This window comes from Osmia bicornis, chromosome 4 (genome assembly GCF_907164935.1).
Source record: "Osmia bicornis bicornis chromosome 4, iOsmBic2.1, whole genome shotgun sequence".
Lineage (NCBI taxonomy): Eukaryota > Metazoa > Arthropoda > Insecta > Hymenoptera > Megachilidae > Osmia > Osmia bicornis.
The window spans coordinates 11,416,302-11,443,122 of NC_060219.1; the positions used below are offsets into that span (position 1 = coordinate 11,416,302).

The 26,821-nt window shown below is 29.8% G+C and overlaps 5 protein-coding genes across 12 annotated transcripts; 3 read left to right on the forward strand and 2 right to left on the reverse strand.

Moving 5' to 3' along the window:
• Nucleotides 1-26: 26 nt before the first annotated feature.
• On the forward strand, nt 27-7,985 carry LOC114874836. The gene is given in 25 exon segments (XM_046285421.1): nt 27-649; nt 2,351-2,430; nt 2,776-2,859; nt 2,862-2,896; nt 2,993-3,208; nt 3,210-3,376; nt 3,452-3,665; nt 3,736-4,138; nt 4,141-4,314; nt 4,387-4,499; nt 4,502-4,532; nt 4,785-4,817; nt 4,820-5,004; nt 5,006-5,551; nt 5,553-5,691; nt 5,694-5,764; nt 5,767-5,815; nt 5,818-6,576; nt 6,579-6,608; nt 6,611-6,841; nt 6,844-6,903; nt 6,906-7,003; nt 7,006-7,078; nt 7,081-7,194; nt 7,197-7,985. Coding segments are annotated over 25 exon segments (4,338 nt in total). The 5' UTR covers nt 27-608; the 3' UTR covers nt 7,589-7,985.
• Nucleotides 7,986-11,717: 3,732 nt separating this feature from the next.
• LOC114874807 (nucleolar protein 56) lies at nt 11,718-14,004 on the reverse strand. The gene is made up of 3 exons (XM_029184435.2): nt 13,884-14,004; nt 13,161-13,732; nt 11,718-13,068 (listed from the first exon to the last, which is right to left on the reverse strand). The coding sequence occupies exons 1-3, from the start codon at nt 13,884-13,886 to the stop codon at nt 12,153-12,155; spliced, it is 1,491 nt and encodes a 496-aa protein (XP_029040268.1). The 5' UTR covers nt 13,887-14,004; the 3' UTR covers nt 11,718-12,152.
• A 35-nt stretch (nt 14,005-14,039) lies between these two features.
• On the forward strand, nt 14,040-16,103 carry LOC114874813 (mitotic checkpoint protein BUB3). 6 transcript variants are annotated; one of them, XM_029184478.2, is made up of 5 exons: nt 14,040-14,130; nt 14,519-14,714; nt 14,911-14,980; nt 15,052-15,362; nt 15,464-16,103. In XM_029184478.2, the coding sequence occupies exons 2-5, from the start codon at nt 14,520-14,522 to the stop codon at nt 15,866-15,868; spliced, it is 981 nt and encodes a 326-aa protein (XP_029040311.2). In that variant the 5' UTR covers nt 14,040-14,130; nt 14,519; the 3' UTR covers nt 15,869-16,103. The 6 variants fall into 6 exon arrangements, with proteins under 6 accessions (XP_029040311.2, XP_029040319.2, XP_029040294.2 ...); XM_029184486.2 differs by lacking the exon at nt 14,040-14,130 and adding an exon at nt 14,229-14,245; XM_029184461.2 differs by lacking the exon at nt 14,040-14,130 and adding an exon at nt 14,253-14,364 and having other exon boundaries at nt 14,444-14,714.
• Nucleotides 16,104-17,024: 921 nt separating this feature from the next.
• LOC114874555 (mitochondrial coenzyme A transporter SLC25A42) lies at nt 17,025-20,077 on the reverse strand. Of its 2 annotated transcripts, none has more exons than XM_029183940.2 (6): nt 19,723-20,077; nt 18,918-19,068; nt 18,387-18,715; nt 18,029-18,294; nt 17,597-17,771; nt 17,025-17,490 (listed from the first exon to the last, which is right to left on the reverse strand). In XM_029183940.2, the coding sequence occupies exons 2-6, from the start codon at nt 18,990-18,992 to the stop codon at nt 17,343-17,345; spliced, it is 993 nt and encodes a 330-aa protein (XP_029039773.1). In that variant the 5' UTR covers nt 18,993-19,068; nt 19,723-20,077; the 3' UTR covers nt 17,025-17,342. The 2 variants fall into 2 exon arrangements, with proteins under 2 accessions (XP_029039773.1, XP_029039782.1); XM_029183949.2 differs by lacking the exon at nt 19,723-20,077 and adding an exon at nt 19,145-19,424.
• A 439-nt stretch (nt 20,078-20,516) lies between these two features.
• LOC114874545 (TBC1 domain family member 9) lies at nt 20,517-26,181 on the forward strand. 2 transcript variants are annotated; one of them, XM_029183917.2, is made up of 19 exons: nt 20,517-20,771; nt 21,354-21,520; nt 21,589-21,762; nt 21,834-21,930; nt 22,006-22,195; nt 22,270-22,346; nt 22,409-22,465; nt 22,537-22,741; nt 22,808-23,013; nt 23,090-23,370; nt 23,441-23,644; nt 23,719-24,050; nt 24,208-24,363; nt 24,444-24,629; nt 24,700-24,888; nt 25,066-25,228; nt 25,296-25,631; nt 25,702-25,820; nt 25,902-26,181. In XM_029183917.2, exons 1-19 carry the CDS (start codon nt 20,728-20,730, stop codon nt 26,118-26,120), a joined length of 3,402 nt encoding a protein of 1,133 aa, XP_029039750.1. In that variant the 5' UTR covers nt 20,517-20,727; the 3' UTR covers nt 26,121-26,181. The 2 variants fall into 2 exon arrangements, with proteins under 2 accessions (XP_029039750.1, XP_029039760.1); XM_029183927.2 differs by lacking the exons at nt 25,296-25,631; nt 25,702-25,820 and having other exon boundaries at nt 20,526-20,771; nt 25,869-25,995.
• Nucleotides 26,182-26,821: the final 640 nt, after the last annotated feature.

Genomic DNA, 26,821 nt, shown 5'->3' on the forward strand with positions numbered 1-26,821 from the left:
TATTTATTACGACGACAATAATATAAAAGTATCTAATAAAGTAAAATAGTGAAAATTCACATATTTATGTGATTACTGATAGTTTTTAAATAATCAGTTGGCAATGATACAAAAAGAAATATGTTATACTTAAATATAAACATATTGAACTACAAAAAACAATGTTTCTATTTTAAATAATAAAAATATACGTGGACAATTAATAAAATAATATAATAGGTATTTTATATTGTCAAGGTGAACGTATTTTATGATTCATAAGATTCATAGATGAAATTCATTCTGATAGTTTAAACAGTTGAAGGTTTTTAATTAACAACAGTTAACAATCACGCGAAATTGTACGTGGAAAGATAAAGTGGTACGTAGTGGAAAGAGTCGTGATAATGAAAAAGTGAGGTTGGCAGAAGTAAAACACCTGTGACGATTATTTAGTTTAATGGAACGTGGAAGGGATAACATGGCCACCGCCTGGTGACGTTCGTTCGCCGTTGCTGTCGCGATATCAAATGCCCCCGAAAAACAGCTGGTGAACATTTATCAGTGTAAGTTGAGTTGTTTTTTACGCGAAAAACGCGTATTTTATTCAGTGAGAAGTATAAAGTACAATGATGAACATGTGGAAAGTGCGGGAGTTAATGGATAAGGCGTAAGTATTATTAAGTCAGTTACATGCGCTCTAACCTTGCTTTTACTTTTTTCAACGCATTCCACTCTAGTTGCTTCGATACGCTGCACGAGTTTTCGTTTATCCCTAATTCTGTACTCCTTTAATAATTAATAATTATTTTACCTGCATTCTTTAATATACCACTGGAATCTATCCAATCGCATGTATGAACATTTTGTGCCAATGTTACAGAATTTCTATAAAATAAGTAAAAGATTTCGTAAATGTACATGTTTTCATACGAATCTATTGCGTGATCATTTATGGGAATATGCATATTATTATATTATCCGGATAGGTTATACAAGAATGATTAATCAGTTTATTGATTATAAATTTTTAGCTTTACATAACTTTAAGCATCATTTATAATTTTAAGGAAAACGCTTTTGGAACTGTAAAAAAATAACGCAATACTTGTTCACTTTTTTCCTTTCCATTATGCACTTCGGTAATTATCTTGCAAATTTTTCATTTGTTTATCTGTCACTTACGTGTTATTAATACACAACGGTAAATATACAACGGTAATTTTTATGTAAACAGTGAAGTATGTAATTGCATAACTATTATATTGTTTGTTTTTATTACGTTTGTATTCGTTATTCGAGCTAAGTTTTTATTTGTTGCTTTGTTAGTTATACATATTTGTCTTTACTTCTCAAGAAAACAAATTTTCAAAATTATTCCTACTGTTTTTTTCCTTCAGTAAAACTGTAGGAAGAAAAAGTAACCTTTTTGTCATGACAGAGACTAAAATTAGCAGATGTTTCCTTTTTTACAATAAATCATTAATGATTTAATGTATTGTTTATATCAATTTGCTATTTGCACTTTTTTTTTGTTTAGAAGGACGTCAGGTTATCATGTACGATTTTCATCTGTTAAGTTACGCTTTCGTGCAATTTCGGTCAATGCGCCTATAAAATATGCGTCAAAATCGAAAGTTAAAGAAAATTTGATGTTCGAGAGAACGTGCATTGCCTTATATGTGTCTTTTTTTTCTTTTTGGATAATTATAAAATTTATAAGCATTGTTACGACATCGGTTTTTTATTTATTGTTTATGCGTACACGCATATAACATTGAATCGAATAGCGGTTCTCAATATTTATGTATTTGTTTTACTTGTATTCAATCATTCTATTTCTTCTTTTATCGATATTTAACATCGCAGGTACGAGGGATCGAAAACGCGAGATTCTTCTCGATTCGTGGAAATCGAGAATCGAAAGGACACCATTATCTCTAACAGCACTTTTTGAATTATAGTCGAAGATTCTCGATTCCATACATGATTATTATTTTAAATTTTTATTTGGAATAAAGCATTTAACTTCGAATTAAACATGAAGGTTCTATGTTGCGCAATCATTTCTTATCAGAAAAATGTTTAAGAAAAGATAAATCTAAATAAGATGTTATATACAGTTAACATTTGCGTACACTTACCTTGAAAAGAATAAATTTTTGTTATATTATTAAAAACTGAAAAGTATTTGCACAATTAACAAGTGTTCATATGATCCACACCAATACAGTGAAAGTAATTTTGTTTTGAAAATTTAATAGTATCGTCATATATACACACACACATACACGCTGTTTCATAGTATTTATACAAGATATCAAAGTATATTTATTGCTATATATATAAATAAATAATGTTGATTTGACAGGACTAACGTAGTAATGAACTACACGGAAACAGAGGCCAAAGTTCGAGAAGCAACAAATGATGATGCTTGGGGTCCAACAGGTACGGCTTTTAAATTTAAATAAATGTGTTTTAAAAATGATGTTGTCTAAACCTTCACATTAATTGATAATTATTGGAAAAACTTGTGAAGTTTAATATTACGAAGATAAAGTAACATTTATTGATCGAACGTTATTTTTATTTACAGCATAATAATTTTATACGTTCGGAATCCAATATTCTATTAAAAGATAATATAAAATAAATGTAAATAAATTATTAGATTTCTTTGATTATTTAGTAAATTATTTATTGTACTCGTACTTTTACGACTGTTCGGTAACTTTATCTTTTGCCGAAGTTTGATACATGGTGAAATTAATTGTACCGTATATATTACTTCAGGGGCAATGATGCAAGAACTGGCTCAAGCTACATTCACGTACGAGCAGTTTCCCGAGGTAATGTCCATGTTATGGAAAAGGATGTTGCAGAAAATAAACGAAATTGGCGTCGAACGTATAAGGTATGTTCACTACGCACAGCTTATTCTCCTATATATATCATTCGAGAAACGTACTTACATATTTATTATTTAAAATGTTGTCTTTCTTTTTTCTAGTCTCTTCTACTGTTGAATTATCTAGTTCGCAATGGTTCAGAAAGAGTAGTTACATCGTCCAGAGAACACATTTATGATCTGAAATCTTTAGAGAATTATACCTGTATCGATGAATTCGGCAAAGATCAAGGGATAAACATTAGACACAAAGTTAGGGAATTAATTGATTTCATTCAAGATGATGACAAATTGCGAGAAGAGAGGAAAAAAGCAAAGAAAAAATAAGGATAAATACGTGGGTTTGTCGAGCGAAGCAATGGGTATGCGATTCGGTGGCGGTGATAGATGGACGGATAGTCCAAAATGGGGTAAAAGTAGTATAGATGCTTATAACGATTGGGATCGAGATAGTCGAGGGAAAGGATTTGAGGATACAAATAACAGGTAAATTTGAACTTGTGTATATTCTCCAAAATTAAATATCTCTATTATTATTTTATCTTTCCATAAATGTAATAGCGATGATGGTGAAAGAGAAGATTCTGATAATGATGTTCATCCAAGTCCAAAAAGAGGAGGGAGAGAATATAGAGATACAATGGATAACATAGATCGTATTAATAAGACAGCTGCACATACAGTTTCGGCAAATGCTTCACCAGCTCGTTTGCCAAGGGCTATTAAAAAAGTAGATTTAGGAGCAGCTGCAAATTATGGAAGAGAACAGTCCAATGTAAGTGATGAAATTTCGTATAAAAGAAATTATTGTACATTTTTATAATATGTATAAATGAAATTTACAGAATGGTATATCTGGATCCCAAAATAATTCTCTGTCTATCAAACAAAAAAGTAAAAATGATATTCTAAATGATATTTTTGATTCTCAGAATGAGAATAACACTAAATCAGTTGTTGATGATGACGAAGATGATGATGATGATCACGATAATGATGATGATTTTAATCCAAGAGCAAATACTCAACCTGCTGTACAAACTCCAAGTGCAAATGCAGATTTCGGTGATTTTACTAGTGCATTTGGTACACCGTCTGTAAAAACGAAAGACAGTAACGACGAATTCGCTGATTTTACATCTGCCTTTAATTCTTCTGTTACGATATCAAATCATCAGATACAGTCGCAATCGTCGCAAGCGCAAATAAATTTGATAGGAACAGCAATACCAAATATTAATAGTTCGATAACGATAATGTAAATAACGCAATGTTTATGAATACTCAATCGGTTAGCACGCCTCCTTTTACGTCTCTGACTTCTGGAAATACATTTTCTCAAAATCCTAGTATGGATAGTAATGTATTTGACACTTTGCAACCGCAAATGCTCAGCAACCAGCAAACGGTAAACAACAATACAGGTACGCTAGTAAAATTTCTCAGAAATTAATTAATATTTACAATTACATTAATATATAATCGTTTCTGTATAGCATCTTCAAGTACGGATCTTTTATCAGACTTAGATAGTTTAAATTCTTTGAGCGCCGCCGGTTCAATGGATAGGCGAACGGATAATGCTAACTCTAATTTCTTCATGAATATGAATCGACAACACCTGTCGTCGTTAATCATGGAGGTGAGAATATTTTGTTTCTTGATATAATTATACTAATCATATTGTACTCCTCGTTACAAGAAAATGTATACTCGTTGCGTAAATATAGCGTGATCGTTAATCGGATTATGATATATGTTATTTGTTCAGAAAAATTTTTTTTTTTTTCTATGGTTTAAACAAAGTATAAATTTTATGCATGTTTTAAATGTTGCGAATATATTTGAAGATAATGTAATGCCCCCAAGAAAGACTTTCCTTACAGCATCCAAGGGAAAAAAAGCATCGCTTCAACTGAAAATCTTTCGAACACGCCGCAAATCGACTTTTGAAGAATTGTGTTCCTCCGTGGGTTCAATCAAAAAATCAGAATAGTTTGGAGAAACTGAAATCATATATTTCTGATTATGTTAAATATTTTCCAGGCCCGCTTACTCCGCAAAAATATAGTAATCTTGATTTCGATTTAGAAATCGATTCTATGTTACACGGAAAAAAGTTTAGAAGAAGTTATTGAAAAATTTGATCATAATTGGCCATTAAGAGAAAATACTTTAGATCCGGTATTAAAACAGCTGGTCATTGTTGAGGTAGCACATTAGCAGTGTTTAATGAAACTTAATCACTTTAACTTCGCTTTAAAAGAAACTAAGGATAGAAAAAAAATGTTTACAATTTCAATAATTTTGGTAGAGTTAATGAAAAGTGATGCATTGTTTTCTGCAATAATAGACGCATGTAAGTGTCGAATGCAAAACAAAATGCAAGAGGAGGAATTTGATGAAACATGGCGAAACACGATACAAATTTTAATTTCATTACCCAATCGTGTAGCTAATAAATTGGAAAATAATACATTCGATAGTTTTTCTCCTCCGATGTATCTTAAAGCAATAAGTTTTCATATAGTTCGGGCAATTTCCTTTATAAGCGTTGGTTCGCATTATGGTATCACAGCAAATACAAAATTACTCGCATTTTTAATCAATAATTGGTGATTACTTCAAAATCAGAAAAATTTCTTACCTCTTATTGAAATTTTTAACAGAATGGTGTTTCCAAAATAAAAATAATGAACGAAATACGATAGAAAATATATTAAGAACACTCGATACACCGAGTATTGAACCAATAGCAGTAATTATTTTAAAACACTCCAGTATACACTTTGGAGTGTATCAATTTTTGGAAATTTAATATCAGATTCGAATTGGAAATACACGTTAACGACAAAAATTCCCTTAATGTGTTTACTATGGACAATAATAATTTAGTAATAAACTTAATCTCATATTTAGCAGAATTTTAAATAAAGATCATATCTTGATTGATTTATTAATGAAACTTTTGGATGTTTGGGGTGATAAAAGTGCTTTAAATCATACTTCTTTAGAGCAGCATACATATATTACTAAATTAATAATTATGTGTATAAGAAAATCAAAAACGGTATTTAAATTGGAATCAAAAATTGACATTCAAGCATTATTAGCTTCCGGTATGTCGAATCATCTCCAATGCACGCATATTATTTTAAGAGCGATAGGAATGTCTGTTGGTGAAATTTTCAGTCAAGAATTAATTGAATCAGAGAATGGACAAAAACTTTCCTTTGATTATAACGGTATGCCAACTGAAGTAATAGAATTAGTTGAATCATTGAAAAAACTACATGTAGTAACAAGTTCAGAAACAGAGAAACACGCCAAAGTGAATGATCTAGTTTTTGAAGATATTGAATTTAACACATTAGGTGACAAGAAAATGTACGAATTAGGTATCGAATGTAACATTTTGCCTAAAAATGTGGTAGAAATGAAACGTAATAGTAAAAATGAAGAAACAGATTTGAGAGAATCAATTACTTCGTTTGAAATCATTTCAGAAGATAATGTAACAAATGAAAACAATATTGAAAGTAATTCAGAAATTGATAGTGATGATGATTTAGTACCATACGATATGTCCTATGATACAAAGATCAGTGAAAAATTACGACCAGCCTATTTGCGGGATCTACGCGATAATTTAGAAAATGAAAAAACTTCAACAAAGCCAGATATTTTTTGGAATCTCTAAAAGTTTCTGAGGAATTAATATATCTCAATTACCAGGCGACGACGAATCTTTTGCAATTGAATTATTGCGACTTTTTATCGTGCTTAAAGAAATTTGTTATGTAGAAAATTTTGAAATATTAAAATTCAAATCTTGCGTAGCTATAGTGACTATTTATCCTAAAGAATGTGCTGAATTCTTGTGTAAACAGTTTTATATGGATTTAGATATGTATTCTGTAAGTCAAAGATTATTCTTCTTAGATGTATTGCAGAATCAGCAAGAAGATTATCAAAGATTCCAGTTAATAAAGATAAAGAAGACACAGTTAGTAAGCAAAAGTAAATTCAAAAAAGAAAAAAGTTTCAGACAAAGTATCACTTTTCATTAATACAGAAAGTAGTCAGCGACATAGAGTATTATATAGCGATGAGTTTTTGAAGATTTTGAGATGATGGAAGATCAAATTACAGATTGGTCTGAAATTATTAATAAAAGAATTGAGTCAAATACAAAAGATATACGCTACCAATGAAACCTTTGAAAACGTTTAAAAACAAATTTGGAAATGTGGCATCTTCATTTTTTTATCCTTTGTTATATGGGTTTGGTAAACAAGGCACTTGTTTAATAGTGGATCACAGATCTTCTTAGATCAAGGAAAACATCTACTAATTCAGTTCTTAAAAACATTATCCACTATAATGGTAGCAGCACAAAATTGTCTATTAGCTTCAAAACTGGGCAAAGAAATTTTAGAATTATCATGGACACTAAGATATCATGATCAAGCAAAAGTTAGGATGGCAGTGATAGAAAATGTTGAAGCTGTATTAATCGCAGTGCCTAAAGATGTAATCATGAACGAATTATTTGAAACAGTTCTTGAAATAAGACAGTGGCTTCTAGATTCGTTTCAAAATGTGATCTGTGGTGATCATGACAAAGAATGTAGGAGTTCAGCGGCTAGAGCCGTATTTTTAATCGACTCCATTATAGGTTCAACATTTTTAGAATGAACTATAATTAAATAAAAAATGTTAATATAAGTTAAATAATACGACAACGAAAATATTGCAAGAAAAAGTAAAATAATTTTAGAAGATTTCAAACATTTTGTATAGCTTATATTAAAAGTTTGTTAAATAGGATAGAGTTTTGTGAAATTTATTTCTGTATTATTTAAAATATATGTAAAAACATTAAAATAATTTTTGAAACTTAAAGTACAAGTTAAAACTATTGCTTAACGATAGTAGCTAATAACTATTTAAGTTTAGCTGATAATAACTGTATTTTACTTACTTGTAAGAATTTGTATCTCTTTGTCACTTTATGCAATAATTTTATATAACTAGAAAACTATAACGAAATATTGAAAAAAATATATGTTATTAAAACTAAAAGAAATGTCACATTTAGGATCAATTGGATTATCACCAGTTACAAATCTTCTAACTCCTACATCAACCAATTCCAAAAGTCAAACATCAAGTAATACTTCCATACAAGTTGGTTCTACATGGGCTGGTTCAGGATTAAACATAGACCTTGATAATATTATGGGCAGTAAAATTAAGCAATCAGGGCCGGCACCAACAATGAATCAATTAGCAAGTAACAGCCCACAACATCAAGCTAATGTTATTGGTGAGTAATTTGTATTGCATTAAAATAAATATCCTTTACCAAAGAAATCCCATTATTTTAGCATCACCAACAATGGGATATACATCACCTATGATTCAATCTCAACAACAGAAACAACACATGTAAATCCAGCATTTTTTCCTGCATTTCAATGAAATGTTTTTAATAAATCAAGGCTGACGTTAACAAAACCTGAGTACATACATGAAATAATCTGGAGTTAAAACAACCAGAACCTGTTATGAACGGTATATTATTTAATAAGGAACAGACAAATTTTCTATTTTCTGGGTGAAGCAATCTCATTAAACAGGGTGCAGTTGTAAAGAATTGCATGCCTGTAAATGTCAGAGCAAAATGGCCAATGAAGTATATGTATATTATATAATCATGTGTTCATAAACAGGTAAAGAAAATTACATTCAATTATTCACTTTAGTATACTTTTCAGTTCAATGATTTATTAATATTTCATTTATGAAATTTCTTACAATTGTTTTATTTTTATCCAAAAGTTAAAAGAAATTACATATTGGAAAGTGCATCTAATTTGGATCAGTGCTATATAAAGTATAAACTTACTTTTTAACATTCAGAGCAGCTCTATCGATTAAGTTTTAGTATACGAGTACATATTTGTTAAAGTGATAATTCTAAATAACATGCGTTCCCACTAACATTCCACCATATATAAACGTATTGCACTTTTTTTTAACGAACATTTATTATTTGAAAATCATGGGGAACAAATTTAGGCAGACTTGTCTTCAATCTTTTATATACATGTGTATAATGTAAATTGAACGAATCAAGATTATGCCTTACATGTATAATGTATTATAAGAATGTGTGCATGAAGAGAGTTATAGATGCTCACAAAAGTGTAGTATACTTAATTACCATTGGACATAAAACAGTATGTTAAATGTTGTTCGAAACCTTTGAAAAACAAAAAAATGCTTTTACAGGGGTTTGAATACAGAAAATAGAATAATTGCAGTTTTTAGAAATCTGCATAATATAGCTTAATAACGTAAGAATGTATAAACGATTTCAATTTTTTACTATGACTTCTAGACATTGATGATATTCGTCTATAAAGAAAAAAAACAGAACAGACGCAATAACATCCATTAATAATAAGTGCTTCCCTGTAACAGTTAGTTTTTTGCACGAAAAAAAAAGTTCTGTAAAATTAATATTGTTAAAAGAGATATAAATATGTATGAAAGCATGATGCAGGATACAGAGAGCTTAGTGTCTTAAAAAGAAGCACAGAAGCACAAATTCAGCGCAATGAAATGTTTTATGCGCCTCAAAAGCGTTCTACTCAGCATGGTGATTTAATAATACATATTTATGGTCCATTGTAAATTATTTAAGGACTACGCAGTTACATAATTATATAATTATAAAAAAAATTTTAATCATCTTTATGATTGAATGATATTCTAGAATTTTTGTAAAGTAGGTGGAAAAAGTAAAGATTAAGTAGCGTTTTCTTAGCTCTTTGTTACTAACAATGAAGAAGTGCATATCTTTCGAAATAATTGTTCGTACGATTATTAAGAGAAAGGAAGATAATTTTCAATAATTAGGTATTAATTAAATAGATTATTAATTTGTATTTACTTTTATGTGTGCTGTTTATTAGTACTTGATTTTACATATATATATATATATATATATATCTTTGCTGCATGATACTGAAATATATCTTAGAATTATTTGTTATACTGATATTTAAATGTTAAAAATATTTATTTGTAAAAGAATGTTGAAAACTTGACTGCATGCTATGTTTGTTATTTTTGTTTACTGTAACAAATCTTTGAAATAGCATAATTTTATTTGCCCGTTATATTTTAATGCATAATGATAGATGTTATATTTCTCTGTTATTTATAAAAGTAAAACTTGCAAGATATTTCAGAATTTGCAGCAAAGTTAGAATTTGTATTTACAGATGTTCATGAATGAATGATTTAGTACATAATCTATTGCTTTTATAGAATGTGTATTACTGTATTAGTATCTATAGGACAGGTGCCCGAAAAACATATTTCATATGGTTGAAAGTATTTTATCTTTGTCAAACAGTGGTATTGTTATGTTGTCATCAAATTTTGTTTAAATCATTTTTCATAATGTTAATGTGGAATTAACTTACAGGCTTCTATACGAGTATCAGAGACTGAATCTTGTAAAGGAAAATAGCCCTTTACATTTTCCATTATTTGAGTATTTTATATAAAATGTACTACTCGAATGTAGAGGGAATATATTTTTAAAGTATTAAAATATACGTATGTATGTATGCAGCAATATACATACATATGTATTAGTGTACAAACATAAATGAATATAGTCAATATATAATAAAATGCGGTACTACCATCAATTAAACCACATGAAAAACTAACATAGAAGAGGCACGATTATTGTTTAGAATTACAGAGGCCTTTATATAGTGAAATTGCATTAAACCTAGAATCATTGAAATTAAAATGAAATTTTTTCTTTGTTAGTAAATAGGTTTTATAAATTTGTACACAGGATATTAGTAGAGTTATAGATTCAGAATTCGACAAGCAGAACGTGAAGATATCATTTTATTGAATTATATTTGTTACAAATTTCTGTTTAAGTGTATGATTATATATTTCTATACTGTCTGCGCGCGATGATATTTTTCAATCTACGTTTTACAAATTGATGAAATGCATTAATGATTTATATTAGACGTTTAATTGTTAAAAACAAAACTTAATAAAACTTTTTAATGTTCTATTCCATATGTGTAAAAACGAATTATAATTGTATTAACGAAGTATTTTAACTTAAAAAAAAAGCATTAAAATTGAAACTTTTAAGCAATATGTGTGTGTATATATATATATATATGTATTGGTACATATCAATATTAATCGCGCGTTTAGAATTTATAGCTACAAGTTACATATAATTTTATGTAAAAAATACTATAGAATTGAAAATTATTGTTCCTCTGATGATATTCAGGACAGTCATTATGATATATACATATATATAGATGCGAATGGTGGTAAATGGCTCACTTGTCGATTTTTGACTGCATATTATTTACGTTAGTTGCGGTATTTGTAATTATTAATTTAGGTATTTATACTTACATCACAGTTTTATCGTTATTAAATGCTCATTGGTGCTGGTGTTATATTAATTAACATTAATTTAATTTAATTTTGAATATTTCAAAGTACCTTTTCCTTTAGCAGTACCTAATTCACTATCCCCTTGTTTCATATTCTTCTTCAAAAGTTATAATGACATTCTATTTACTTTCAACATAAAACATTAAAAATTTTAAAATATACAGATATCAATTATTTTAAAATTTAATAAAATGTTAGAAAAATTTTAAAATATTTTTGGTATGCTTGCATACGAACATATTTTTTAATATTTAATAAATAAAATTTGTGAAAACTTGTGCATAAAAGAATAAAATAACCGAAATTATAAGTCTATATATAAATGGATACATATGTTACATATATATACATATATATATATATATTTATTGTTAATATTGTACATACATGTTGCAATAGTAAGGAACAGGAAAATAATATACAATGGAAACAATGCATGATACACGTATACATGACCATTTAAGTTACAAAAGATTATATTTTACAGTTATTCATTCAGAAATAATACATAATTTTTAATGAAAACATAAGCCAATTATGTAATGTTCGAAAAAATATGTCTTCAAACATAATTCTTTAATAAGAATATGCAGTTACTAATATACAATAAACTAAGTAATGATTTAAAAATTTGCAATTAGATTTGTTTAGAATATATAAAAATGTTTGAAATTTTAGTCTGATATACCATTTCCATCATTCATTGAATAAGGAAAATTAATATTATTGTTATAGGTTTTCACTCATCAGAACCCAAACTTTTTGACTTCTTTTTCTTCTTTTTTTTGACTGGTTCTTCAGATTGTTCTAAAACTCCATTTTCAATAAATCCATTTTCCTTTCCATGTTCTAACACTTCACCTTCACTTTTTCGTTTTTTATCTTTTTTCTTCTTTTTCTTTTTAGGTGATTCTTGTTCCATACTGGCTATTATGTGTGCAGCTTCTTGCAATGCTTCTTTCATTACATCTATATTCTTTTTAGGTATTTCACCAGTTTCATAGAATTTCAATCTATCTTCCACCTGTTGTCGTAATTTTTCACCAAAAACACTAGTTGGTATGTCAGTAAAACAGTCGATTCTTGAGGCTATTGAACACTTATTCGCAAGGTACCTCGAGATTCTACCTTTATTTTTTGCGCCTGCACGGCCAATGAAAGTCGAATGAAATAGTAATCCATATTTTGGAGTGTTGCCCCTTGTTTTTAATGCTCTAAATAAGGCCTTTTCTGCCCCTAATATTTGTACAGTAGAGGCAGGATATTTGGCTAAATTTGTAAGAGATCCAGCATGCGCTATTAGTCTAGCTCCAACTTGATCGCCTATTAATGTAGCCAAATTCGGCGCTACTCCTGCCATTTTAGATCTCAAATACTCCGCTAATTGCTTTCTATAATCAGCCAAGGCAATAACGCGCGCTGCAAACATTTCAATGTTAAGGAGATCAACAGGACTGATGTCCATTCCCATTGATGATTTTGATGCATCAATAATTGCTTGAGCTTTGGCACTGTCCATAACAATTTCTTCCAAAGCTTCTAATTTTTCATCTGTAAGTTCTTTTCTGTTTTTTATTGCTTGTGCAACTTTGGCATACATATAATTTTCAGGAACTATTTTCACAAGTTCTGGAAAATGATAACTATACCATTCCCTGTAATTAATATATGTATAAGTACATATGTATAATTTTGAAAATATGATATTTGAATTTATAAAAATTAGTTTTATACCCTAAGTATGTACCTTATACGCATACTGAATGTATTGACATCTTTATCTAACTGGTCCAACAAAGCTATACTTTGTATAATCATATTATCTACACGATTGACATTGAATTTGACTTTAGCTCTAGAGTAGCTATGGCCAAGTCCAAGCTGTGCAATTCCAGAACTTTTAGAAGTGAAACCTTTTACCAAATTATGAAAATGAAATCTGATTCCTCTAATGATTTCTGGGACAACACCGGTATGATCACATTTTATGCCTAATGCTTCAGTAATACTAGCTCCAAGTTTTGGATCTGCTATACCTAGAACTATTTTGTCATTTTTGCCAGTTTTTGGTACACATGAATCTAAAAATAGCTGTAAATCTTCTGGAACAACTCCTTCAGAAATATTGTTTATACTTTCAAGAGCTGCCAAAGCAGTTTTGAAAGGTGAAAATCCAATTAGTTTTACAACTGAATGAAAGCGCTGGAGATCTGTAACTGATGCTTCAACTTGAGGCAATAACATTCCTACCTCTTCAAACTCCTTAACATAGAACAAGGCATAGCCAGCAGCATGTTCAAATAAGACATAAAGTTTCGACTGAAATAAAATTATTTTCTTATAAGACATAAAAATTGCTACACTAGGCGTTGCTTCATTTAAGTTAAAACATCATTTTACAAAAAAAATGTATTCAATAAAAGACTATATTTAAAATTGTTTTTATAATACAATTAAAATGTTAACTTACCATGCTGCTTGTATTTTATATTCCATTCAATATTTCTGAACAATTAATTTATATAAATCCATATAAAATGTCTATACGGTATTACTAGGGTTAGGAAGAGACCATGTGTACCGGATGTCGTATAAACAGAAAGAAAGATGGAGTTTTTGATACTTCCTGAGATTTAAATTCCTATTGCTTTCACATGAAATTTGTATTATTTCTCTAGCCATCCATTAAGATTTAGTTATAAAGCGATTATATATATGTATGTTTAAAAACTATATTAATTTAATGATATATATTCATGTTATACATGTTCACACTCATAATTTATACAGTTTAGTCTAGTATGTGTTTGTCTATACTTATATATTTATTATGTATGTACAGTGGATGACATATCTTCTTTTTAGAGTATTTGAATTTCACTTAAATTAATTTATATTTAGCCATATCAATAGTTAAATATTATATAAATTTATATTATCATTGAGAATAGGTATACTTTAGTTTCATTGTTAAGAGCAATCATTTTGTAACATGTATTTATATGTGAATGTTTTTTTTTCCGTTTGTAGGTTATGTTTATTTGTACTGTTTAGTGCGTGTAAATAGTTCTCACAGGCTTTCTTGTTTGTCTGTTTTTCTTAAAGAATGGAGTCCCGGACGGAATTTAAAATAAAGTCGCCTCCAACCGATGCAATTTCGGCGGTAGAATTTGGCCCGAATTCGACACAGTTTCTTCTTGTTTCTTCATGGGATAGTACAGTGCGGTTGTATGATATTCATGCTAATACTATGAGATTAAAATATAATCATGATTTGCCAGTTCTAGATGTTGCATTTCAGGTAATTATAAGTTCATCAAACTGTCTGTTTATTTTATATTTTCTCATATAATTGTGCTTTCATATAACAAACAAATTACAAAAATTTCAGTACATTTCAATTTTTATAAAAATCTAAATGTAATATAATGCTACAATATGTCTTGTATTATTAATTGATCTTATTTATAATAACATAATATTATTGTTTTTAATAGGATGCTGTTCATGCTTACAGCGGTGGTTTAGGAAATACCCTGAAGATGTATGATATTAACAGCAATACTGGTATTAATATTTTTCATAATTGTTTACTTTTTGAAATAAAAGAACCAACATAAAGTTAAATTATTTTGTAGAATCAATAATGGGAACACATGATAAACCAATTAGGAAAATTGAATATTGTGCTGCTGTAAATGCAATATTAACTGGTGGTTGGGATGCAGCAGTAAAACTTTGGGATCCCAGAACACCTACCTGTGTAGGTAGTTATTTACAACCCGATGTTGTTCTGGCTTTATCTGTATGTGGAGATAAATTTGTAGTAGGCACAGCTAAACGAAAAGTATGTATCTGGGATTTGAGAAACATGGCTGGTATGTTTCAAAGACGTGAAAGCAGTTTGAAGTATCAAACACGTTGTATCAAAGGTTTCCCTAATGAACAAGTGAGTCTTATGTTTTACAAATTAAATAGCATTAAAGAATTATGTCAATTTCATTTAGTATTAAATAAATAACTATATTTTAATTTTTCAATGATTTTCAGGGGTATGTTCTTAGTAGTATAGAAGGCCGTGTTGCTGTTGAATATCTTGATACTACGCCGGAAGCACAGAAAAAGAAATATGCTTTTAAATGTCACAGAATAAAGGAAAATAATGTAGAACATATATATCCAGTAAATGCTATTAGTTTTCATTCGACATATAATACATTTGCAACTGGTGGTTCGGATGGTTACGTGAATATTTGGGATGGTTTTAACAAAAAGCGTTTGTGTCAATTTCATAGATATAATGCTGGTGTTGCTGCCCTTAGTTTTAGCCATGATGGTTCTGTGCTTGCCATAGGAGTATCATATTTAAATGAAGCTGAAATTCCACCAGGTGGAAATGATGAGAGGGAAATTTATATACGATATGTGAATGATCAAGAAACTAAACCAAAATAATACCACACTGTTATAAACAATTTTGTACAAAAGAAATAGATTAACAATTTTTTAATTATACCGAAGCCTTTTCAAACACTGATAACCAGTTTGTAATATATATATACTGATAATGTTCTATTTTACATTTTTATATCTTAAACAATTGACTGATGACAAATTCTGCAAACGAATCAATGAACTGTTCAGAATTATTATTAGACTAGTCAAATATGAATAAAATATTTTTTAGTAAGCACGTCTATATAAAGTAATTTTTTTGTTATTATAATTAGCTATTTCGATAGTTTATTTCATAAGATAAATATTGATATGCATTATTGTTTATTTCATGTTTCAGAATCATTATTATTACTAAAAGAAAAACTTATTTGCATAACAAGTTTTATTATTTATTTCATTTTGAAATAATATTACATTTAATTAATATTTAATATATCAATTATAAATACATCTGTTAAATGTTTAATAATAACATTTTGTTTGTTAAAATATATTTGGATATAATTTGTTACAAAAATAGCAAATAATTAAATATATTATTTAAAGTTAATGCACATTAAAAAATCTGTTCGTAGGGAACTTGAAAGTCCACAGAGTTTATATTTGAATTAATTGACCAATCGAATTTAATTAAACAACAAAATAAAATTTTACGAAGTAAGATTAATATTGTAAATATGTACAACATTAAAATAAGTCCGAGTATTATAAAGTTATAATACGTTACGGAGCGTGATGTAAAAAAAATAGACGTGACAAATATTTACTGGAAATACTATGCTCCTTTACAAATAATTCTGCTAGTCATTAATAATATTGCACATTATATTTATGACATATTATTGTCAAAATTAATTTTCTTATTAGGATGGTTTCATATTATACAGAATTTGACATTACTAATTAATTAATGATACAAAGCAATTATTGCCTACTTTATAATAATTTAAAAATATTTCTGTTATATAGTATATATTTCTTAGAAAAAGAAAATATTAAATTTTTAGGGATTTTCTTAAAATTGTTTCTGTATTAATTAAAAATATAAACATATATTTTGTATCATTAATTATAGAATGGAAAATTACAAGGGCAATAGTGTCAAATTTGATATACAATATACATATATTAATAATAAACTGAAAATGAATACTTGTGTCTTGCTGACTTCTTCAGCCTTTAATGACATGTATTTTTTTCAGTTGTTTAACAGTTTTTTATAACATTTTAAATAACAATATATATACATGAATCATTTGTACTAATATTCTCCCTGCCTTTTGAAACACGCCCTTTGAAAATTATATTGTATTTACTACTTTGTTAATTATTTTTTGAAGTTCAAAGAACTTTCCAGCAGATGAAAGTGTATTCGTGTATATGTATAATTGATGTTCTATGTTAACGAATAATTAGTAGTTTCCTTTTAGTTTTTCTAATTGCATATGGTACTTAACAACATATCTTTATATTAATTTTGTGAGTTATTTTGACAGACAATAAATTTCCTTAATGCATCGCGAATCGTATCGTGCGTAGCAAAACTGATTCCTACGGCGATTGGGCCTTTCACCCAATTCATGCTCAATCCTTTATAGAAGGCCATTATACCTTCTTCTCTGAAAATGATTAAATACAATGTACATATTTAGAAAGAGAGAGAGAGAGAGAACGTATTTAAGTATAAAAAACATGTAAGTTTTATTACATATATTTGAAACTTACTTGTAAATTTTCGTTACAGTCGACTTAATTGTATGATAATCTTGTCCCTTGATTGCCGAGGTCTGCATTCTTCTCCGAACGATGTCCAACGGATAGCTGCTAGTCTGAGCAATCATTCCGGCAATGCCGCCGCAAATCAGTGATGTCGAGAAGTCAGGAATAGCCACCGTGTACACTATTCATCGACACGTAGCCATCATCGAACAATGAAGCACGTACTTGAAAAATGCCGCCATAGGACTTGTCTCAACAAGCGTCGCTATTAAAGTAAGTACTGTCCCAATATCGGGAAACAGTCCCGATGTGACCCACGGCTACCCTGCTTTACGATCATACACGAGCCACTATTGTTCGTATAAATCACGATTTTTTCTGTCTTTGCGTGTAAGCACCGTCACGGCGTAAAACTAGCTTGTGAAATTATCGACTCACCAGTCAACAGATTCCTAAGTAGGTCGTAGGTGAAGAAGCTACATCCAGCGTAGGGAATGACACCGAGTAATGTTGCAGGAAATCCACGGTAATAGGCTAATATTCCCTCTTCCATGTAAATACGTACAAAAATCTGTCGCAATGTTCTATATTCAGCCTTCTGTGTTACAGCCATCCTTGCTCTCATTAAATCCAGAGGGTAAGTTGTACCTTGAGATGTTATACCCGCCAATGAACCAGCAAGAAAGTTTAAACCAGGTTTTCCTCTGAACAACGAATATTTTTGAAAGTAAGTAATTCTACTATTATAAATATTGTTTTAAATAATAATTTAAAAGCGAAGTACGTTGCGCGTTACCTTTCTGATCCATTTATTCCTAGAATTCTCTTCCACTGTTCATGTGCTGTGAACTGAACAGCAGAATATGGAATAATTCTAACCATAGTTGCACTATTTCCACGCCATAGGCTCAGTAAACCCTCTGTTTTAAGAGTTTTTATCAAAAAATTAATCGCTGCTCTTGCCGAATATTTTTGGTTCGAAATTTGAAAGTTTATTTTTGTGCGATCCAAAGGTGCTATAGTTGTTTTTGCCAATGCTCCTGCAATGGCACCTGATACCAAGCTTGTCCATACCCTTTGTGTATTCGAAATTCCATCGGTTCCAGTATGTTTTTCTTCTTTCTTCTGAAATACACAATTTAATGTTGTGTATTATATAGCTGAATATCAGATTTTCCATTGACTGAAATTAGATATACAGTGAAATTCAAATTTGTAAAATATATATTGAAAATACAATTTAATACATCGTGTAATTCATTTTATTTAACTGTAAATTTCTAATTTAATACGATAATAGTCCAATAAAGTATACTTTATTACTTACTGTGACATCTTTGTCCTGTAAATTCATTTCCATTGAAAGAGATGCTTCTTTTATCGTATCCACTACTACAGACATTTGCACTTTTTCTTTACAATTATTTAACTAATTTGAAGATGGCAAGTTTCTTTAGTACATTGCTTTGCAGAATTTTCTATAAATAAATAAAATTTATTAATATTTTATATACTGGTATAAGTTGAAAGGATTTATTTTTGAAATATTCTGACATTGATCCAACTACAACTCAATGTAACATGTAGATTCACAATTAATCACTGGATTAAATTTTATTTACACGCGTTATCACTTATTGCTTTTATCTTATGACAGAACACGGAAAATCCTTGAACATATCGTAGACAAAATACAGATAATTCAATGAAACTTAATTATGTAACAGAGACACGCGTGAAAACATTTTATGTATTGCAAATTATACTTCTTAAAACAAATGATATTATAAATGTATGAATGTATTTTAGTTTCCCAACTTAAATAAACAGTTTATATCTATAACTGAAACATATAATATAGGCTTATATAATGTATAATAATACGTCAGAAAAACTTATACATATTTCATAGGACTATAATTAACATGATGAAGTATGTATTTAAAAAGTTGGGCACTTTTTACTGCAGTCATAATTTTAGTTTGAGATTTATAGCCATAAACAATTTTTGCATTCTCACTGGCGTAATCATAATCGATATTATGTATATATATCGCATCAAGTGAATTAATGCTGTTCAATTTAAAGCTCGAATCAGTCAACACGTTGATTAAAAATAAAGAAATCTATACCTTTGTTAATTGCATGCGAGTTCAGCGTCACAAATAATCTATTTCTTTTACACTTTAGCACTATTGTAAATACATACAGATCGGAGCATTCAGCACCGATTAAAATACTTTACATTATCACACAGGCGCCACAAAGTCTGATTTATCATTACGTTAAATCTTTTCACTATGATCTTTCGTATGTACATACAACTGCTATTAAAGCGTAATTACATCACAGTATTACTATTGCCAAGATATACATACATCGTACACATTAATATGTATGAAATATCTATGTATATATAAACTTTGTTAAGTACTTTAATTATGAACGAAACAAACACTTTTACGCGTGACCTTCGATCGTAATGGGTTACACGTTACAGATGGCAGTAGCAGTGAACACATGTGGCTCCCACATCTGGCGGACAATTTTTGAATTGTTATTTATTTATTTGTTTCTTGATTTTCTTTCGTCTTCTTTTTCTTCGCCCATTGAACATTGAACGCCGAGCCGCAATCCTTGTACTTGGACGCTATCGCCTCCATGGCCGTTTTGACTCTTGATATTTTCGTTGTTGTTCTATATTATGTATTTTTAATTCTTTTACAGAATCAAGAACCTTGAAGAACTACCGCGTTATGTTACACGAGCATAGTGGGGCGTAGGTAAAAAAGAACGCACCTTTATCAACAGTGGGAATCTTATCGACCTACGGAACCTATATTACCATCAGCCCACAATGATTTGTTTTTTTTTTAGACATAAAAATAAATGAAAGTTGCATTAATTTATTTTACTTTCAGTCTTGCCAACTTCTAGATTGTCGGTGAGGGAGGCGCACTAGCGCCGCTCCCTACACGCCCGCAAAAGGGATTTGTGGTAGAGTTCGTGGTGGTGTTTATCTTTGGCAAGTGTTTTTTTTCCTTTTCAACAGACGGAGAATTTTGTAAGTGTCTTGGGTAAAGACTGTTTGAATTTGTATCGTTAGTGCCATATGTACTGGAAGAACGGTGATCAATATGTGGGTGAAGCCACAAGAAGTTCTACTGGCAAATGCTTTATGGTAAATTGATACATGTACACAAAGATCCGTGTTTTGTTACAATTACTGTTTACATCGTATGTCAAAGACAGCTGACAGTACACTTCACTTTGTAATTCTTTACTAACTCATACATGTTGGATTAAACGAGCAGATTCTTTCAACAGAAATCTGGTTAATGATTTTGCTTAGCGATGCTATTTGTTTACATTCTGAATAAACTGTCGAAATTGAAAATATATGTTTATTAAACGAGCATGCTAACTGAAATTCTATGTAGCTTTAGAATTATACACATTATTATTGTATTTTCCTGAATTGCCACGCAATATATGACCACAAATGGCAATACATTACATACGGGAGATACGGTTTATTCCCGATAAGAGACATTCACGCTATTGTAATAAACTTCGACCAATTATCAACATGTATTCCCAAAATAAACATTTTTTATAAATGCAGAATTATTTTTTTAATGTTACTAATTATGTAAAGTGAATTTTTAATTACAACATTTCTAATCTTCCGTATTTGTATTACATATAACAGAGTTCAATAAAATGAAGGAAATAATTTTGTACCTTTAATTTCATTATATAGGGTAACAGAACAAGCAACTGTATATTTTGTTTTACAACGTCGTAAAGGACATGGAAAAACAAAAGGTTTCACTTCTATTATAGTAGGGACATTGGATAGTGTCTTAGACACTAAACCTCCACCTTTTAGAATATTACATCAAACGCCATCATCTGAAGTTTATTGGGGTAAGAAAACTAGAAATTTTCTATGATTTTTAGTACAAAAACATTAAATGTTTTTAAAATTCGTATAGAAATTGCATGTTCCTTGACTCATGAAGAAATCTTACAAGATTGGGAATGGCTGCATTCGAATTTAATGGATACTTTAAAATCATTTGACACAGAAGAAGAAATTACTGAATTTGTTTGCTGCAAAATACAATCTATTATTGCAAACAATGTTCCTGATAGTCAATTTGCAGATGGTAAACCAATGACTTAATTAAAAGATAAAACTTTCATATATGTAAGTAATAAAATATAATACTATTCACAGAGGAGGATCCACAGTCATTTAAAACTGTGTCCTTTAAATTTCACCAACTGTTCAATATACCAAAGGAGGATAAGTTGGTTAATTATTACTCTTGCAGGTATTTGTAATTAAGTTATAAATGCGGATAGTTTAAATAAAATGTTTTATAAGATGTGCTATTGCATTGTTTTAGCTATTGGAAATCTCGTTTTCCTAGACAAGGATGGCTCTATTTATCTGTACATCATATGTGTTTTTATGCTTATATTTTGGCAAGGGAAACAAAATTAATTATAAGATGGGTAGATATTACTGAACTAAGTAAAACTAATTCCATCCTATTTCCGGACAGTATACGTGTTGTAACAAGAGACAATAAAGAGGTGAATATGTTACAGTATTCGTTACTTGTAATACCGAATTGTTATGTAACAGGTATTGTATCTTTTTTTTTTAGCATTATTTTTCAATGTTTCTTCATAAATCAGAGACATACTCATTAATGGAGCAACTTACAAATATTGCTATGAAAAGGTAGGATTATTAACCTCTTAAAGAACGAAAATTCGAAAGATAATAATTTCTATTTTCGGCAGACTTATAGACGAAAAAAGCGGCTTCAACGCGGATAGAGAATTGTTAAATAAATTAAGGTACTTAAAAATATTTTAATACTTTCGGATAACGTTTGTTCGTATTAATAATAGTAACGTAACATTTTTAGCAAGAATGTACCTAAAAAGCGCTCTTTTTTAAAAAGAGATCTTGATGCAAGAGCGCATTCTGAAGCTTATAGATTACAATTTCGATTACCAGGAACTGAGAAGTTGGATGGTAATATTGATGCAACGTTATGGACACCGTACAATAAAAGATATGTTTGGGGAAAAATTTTTCTCTCTCAAAACTATCTTTGTTTCGAAAGCAGGGTAAATATTTGAACAAATATGAAATACAAGATTGTATATTAATATGATGTATACATATCAATTTAGGTAAGAGGATTAGTAAGTTTAGTTATACCTCTGAGAGAAGTAAAACTGACAGAACGTGCTGAAAATCAATCATTTAGTACAGGAATAGATAAATCTATTTTAGTTACAACGGAGCGATCGTCGTTTTTATTTGCTCAAATTCATGATAGGGATTTTGTTGTTCAAAAAATATCGGAATTATTAGCAAGATCTCAACTGTCCAATTTGTAAGTCATCTTGTTTCCTATTTAATGTTATTATTTCCGGGATGTATTTCACTCGGTATATTTTATTTTACAACAGGGGTGGAGATAACGCGTTCTCTCTAACTAGTCAAAACGACAGTAATAGCGAAAAAGCTAAATCAGTTAACTGGAAATCTCAACCACCATTAATGACTTTATTTAAAGCCCCGCTAAGTAGTGAAGCAGCATTAAAACAGGAAGCTAAAGAAAAACAGTGGGAACTCCATTTTGCGGAATACGGTAGAGGTGTTACAATGTATAGGACAACGGAAACGGCAAAACTAATAATTCAAGGTGTACCACAAACCCTTAGAGGAGAAGTTTGGCTTACATTTTCTGGTATTATAATAAATATTATATAAGAATATGATATAAGAATAGAATAAATATAACTTTAAGTCATTTCTAGGTGCTTTGAATGAAATGGTAATGAACCCAGGACTTTATAAATCATTGGTCAACCAATCATTGGGCAAATCGTGTCAAGCGAATGAGGAAATAGAAAGAGATTTACATAGATCGTTACCCGAACATCCAGCATTTCAGTCCGACACTGGTATTAGCGCGCTAAGAAGAGTTCTTTCTGCGTATGCATGGAAAAATCCGCAAATTGGTAAAACTGAAATTTCTTATAATTATTAGTGAGTGTAAAGGGTTTACAAAATTTTATCATTTATTTTGAAACAGGTTATTGTCAGGCAATGAATATAGTAGCTTCAGTTCTGTTAATCTACTGTTCGGAGGAATCTGCGTTCTGGCAGCTATGTAATGTGTGCGAATCGTTGTTACCCGATTATTATGATAGACGAGTAGTTGGCGCACTCGTTGATCAAGGTCTTTTAGAAGAATTAGCTGCCGAACATTTACCAACTTTACATGCTAGATTACAGGAACTTGGTCTAATCAAAGTCATATCGCTTTCGTGGTTTTTAACAATATTTTTAAGCGTTATGCCAACTAGCAGTGCCGTAAATATAATGGACTGCTTCTTCTATGATGGTGCAAAAGTAATATTTCAGGTATAACATCTTGTACAAGCCGATATATTATTTTCCATTCTTTAATTATTTCTTCTTAGTAAAAATATCAAACTTTATTGATATCCTTTCTAATGAATACAGAATAAAGTACATACAGAAGAAATTTGAAGTAAACAGGTCTTTCTTCCTGTGTCAGATAGCATTAACAGTACTGGAATGGAATCAAGATAAGTTACTTAATTGTCGCGACGATGGTGAAGCAATGCAATTGTTAACTGATTATCTCGGCGGTGTGTACAATGATGAGGGCCCTATACTTCCTAGACCAGTTGACAGTGCTACTCCTAATAGAGTAAGAATGTTTTTACATAAATGTTATCTATAACATCAACATATAAATTCGAATTACATTATAATCATTGCTTATTTTAGAGTATATCTATTCAGACCTTAATATACGAAGCGTATTCGAGATATGGATCTTTAACTATCGGTGGGATAGAAAGACTTCGTCTAAAACATAGACTTAGAGTAGTTCAAAGTTTAGAAGAGGGAATCGAAAAGAACGTAATTAGAAGTGTTATTGTTGATAAATATATGACGATGGAAGAATTACAGGTATTATAAATATATATATATATATATTTTTTTTTTCTAAATACTTTTCACAGTAAATTGATATTTTTAGGATCTACTGAGTTTAGTCAGAGAAGAATTAATGAGTCAACGAAAATCGGAACCCGATCGTTATGATCCAACCCAACCACCTTATGAAGCATATAAGGTAGACTTTGAATTATTTAGAATATTATTTGGTGGCTTATCTCTCTGGGGGAAATGTAGTCAAGCTGAATCTCTTGCTGCCCGGTTATTCCGTGTAAGTTAATTAAATTTTACAAAATGTTTGTTAGTTTTTAATTGTAGTTAATTTAATGAAAGAAAACAATCTATTATATAATATATTAGAGAATTAACATCCATGTGTATCTTAATTTTGTATCGAATAAGATCAAGCAAATACAGAAAATGTTTATAAGTACTATTGTACTATCAGTTAATGGATCGTAACCGTGATGGTCTGCTAAACTTTCGGGAATTAGTACAAGCTATCGGAATGACAACAACTGCCGATTTAACGCAAAGGTTAAAACTATTGTATACCCTCCATTTACCACCGTTACTTACACCTGTTGATTTTGAATCGCCAACGCATTCTGGTAAGTATTATTTCTAAATATTTATTATATAATTATGTTAAATAAGTTAAATGCAATCTAATATCAGATGGCGCAGAAGTAGCGGCAGAAGCTACAGATTTTTTTGATAGTATGGAACAAAGTGTTGCTTCTTTAGAAATGCCAATTAGCTTAGCTGAAGAACCGACTATAGGTACTCTGTCTCGTTCAACGAGTTTGAACAGTCAGCAAGGAGATCAATCATGGGAAGTTCAAAGTATGGGTAGCTTACGTTCTATGGTAGCATCGAAAGATAGCCCATTGGATTTAAAAACTGTACCAAAAATGTCACAACGACACTTCATAGCACTATGGAAAACACTTTATGATATGTTCCCCGCACAGCCGGAAGAACAAGAAACTTATCATTGCATAGCTTCAATAGGTAAATGAAACGTAGTGTCGTAATACATATTTCATACTGAGTAAAGAAATCTTAATGATTTTGTATATAGGTACACTTTTACTTCAATTAGGAGATGTTGGTAAAAAGTTTTATGTTGATCGAGACGAATCCGAAGACAGTTTACTTTTAGCTGCTACTTCTGCTCAACAATCATCAATGATTGAACGGGTGTGTATTTTATACATATACTAATTAAGATATTTTATATTAATGCAGTGTATGTACATCTTACGCGACCACTGTTTTTAGTCGCCTGATCGCAATGGAAATCCGTCAAGTATAATATCATCTACCGACCCCGATTGGTCAATAAGCGTTGAACAGTTCCTGGCATCTGCCTTAACAGGTCAAGCAATAGTAGACTTTTTTAGTAAACGAACAGATCTTACCGAAGCAATTGCAACTTTAAAAAATCGTCGATTCAATCGCGTTCATTCCTTATCAGATACTCCTGTGTTGAACATATGATACACAGACGTGACCATGTATAAAAATAGTGTAAGATATATATAAAATTTATAAAGTGATAGATTGCCTTAAATAATTGACCAGCAATTTCATTTCCTAAGGAAATTTCTACATTTATTCCAATTAGATAAACAAATCTTCATTTAAAAAATATGTTGCTAATGTAAAAAACCGTTTTTGTAATAGAATAATAGTAATTAACAAATTTCAATGTACTTCTACAAATACTTTTTGAATTTCACGTATTATTCACTTGCTTAGTTATTTAATCTATAATGTTTCGTTTTAGTAGGCATATCTATGAATACACACATTATATGTATACTAGATTATATAGATCTGCAATTTTTGAATATGCATGAATTTATTGGCCTATTGTAGTAATTATAATATTCATCAAAATTGAAATAATATCCTATAGCATGTACTCAGGGTAATGTTTAAAGACAGTTCCGTTACTTTTAAACACTGTTTATGCATAAAAGTCAATTTCCCGTATGATACAAATATTTTTTAGAATTAAATTGTTTTGAACCTTTACAAGTTACCACATTTTGCCAAATATGAGTGATTTGTGCACAAAATTATAAGGTACTAGGGCTTAATCATGTAATTCTCCTTTAGCGTTTGAATACACAACTAACTGTGAAAATCAATATAACAATGAATATTTTAGTTGTCAGCTTTGATGAATAAGATTC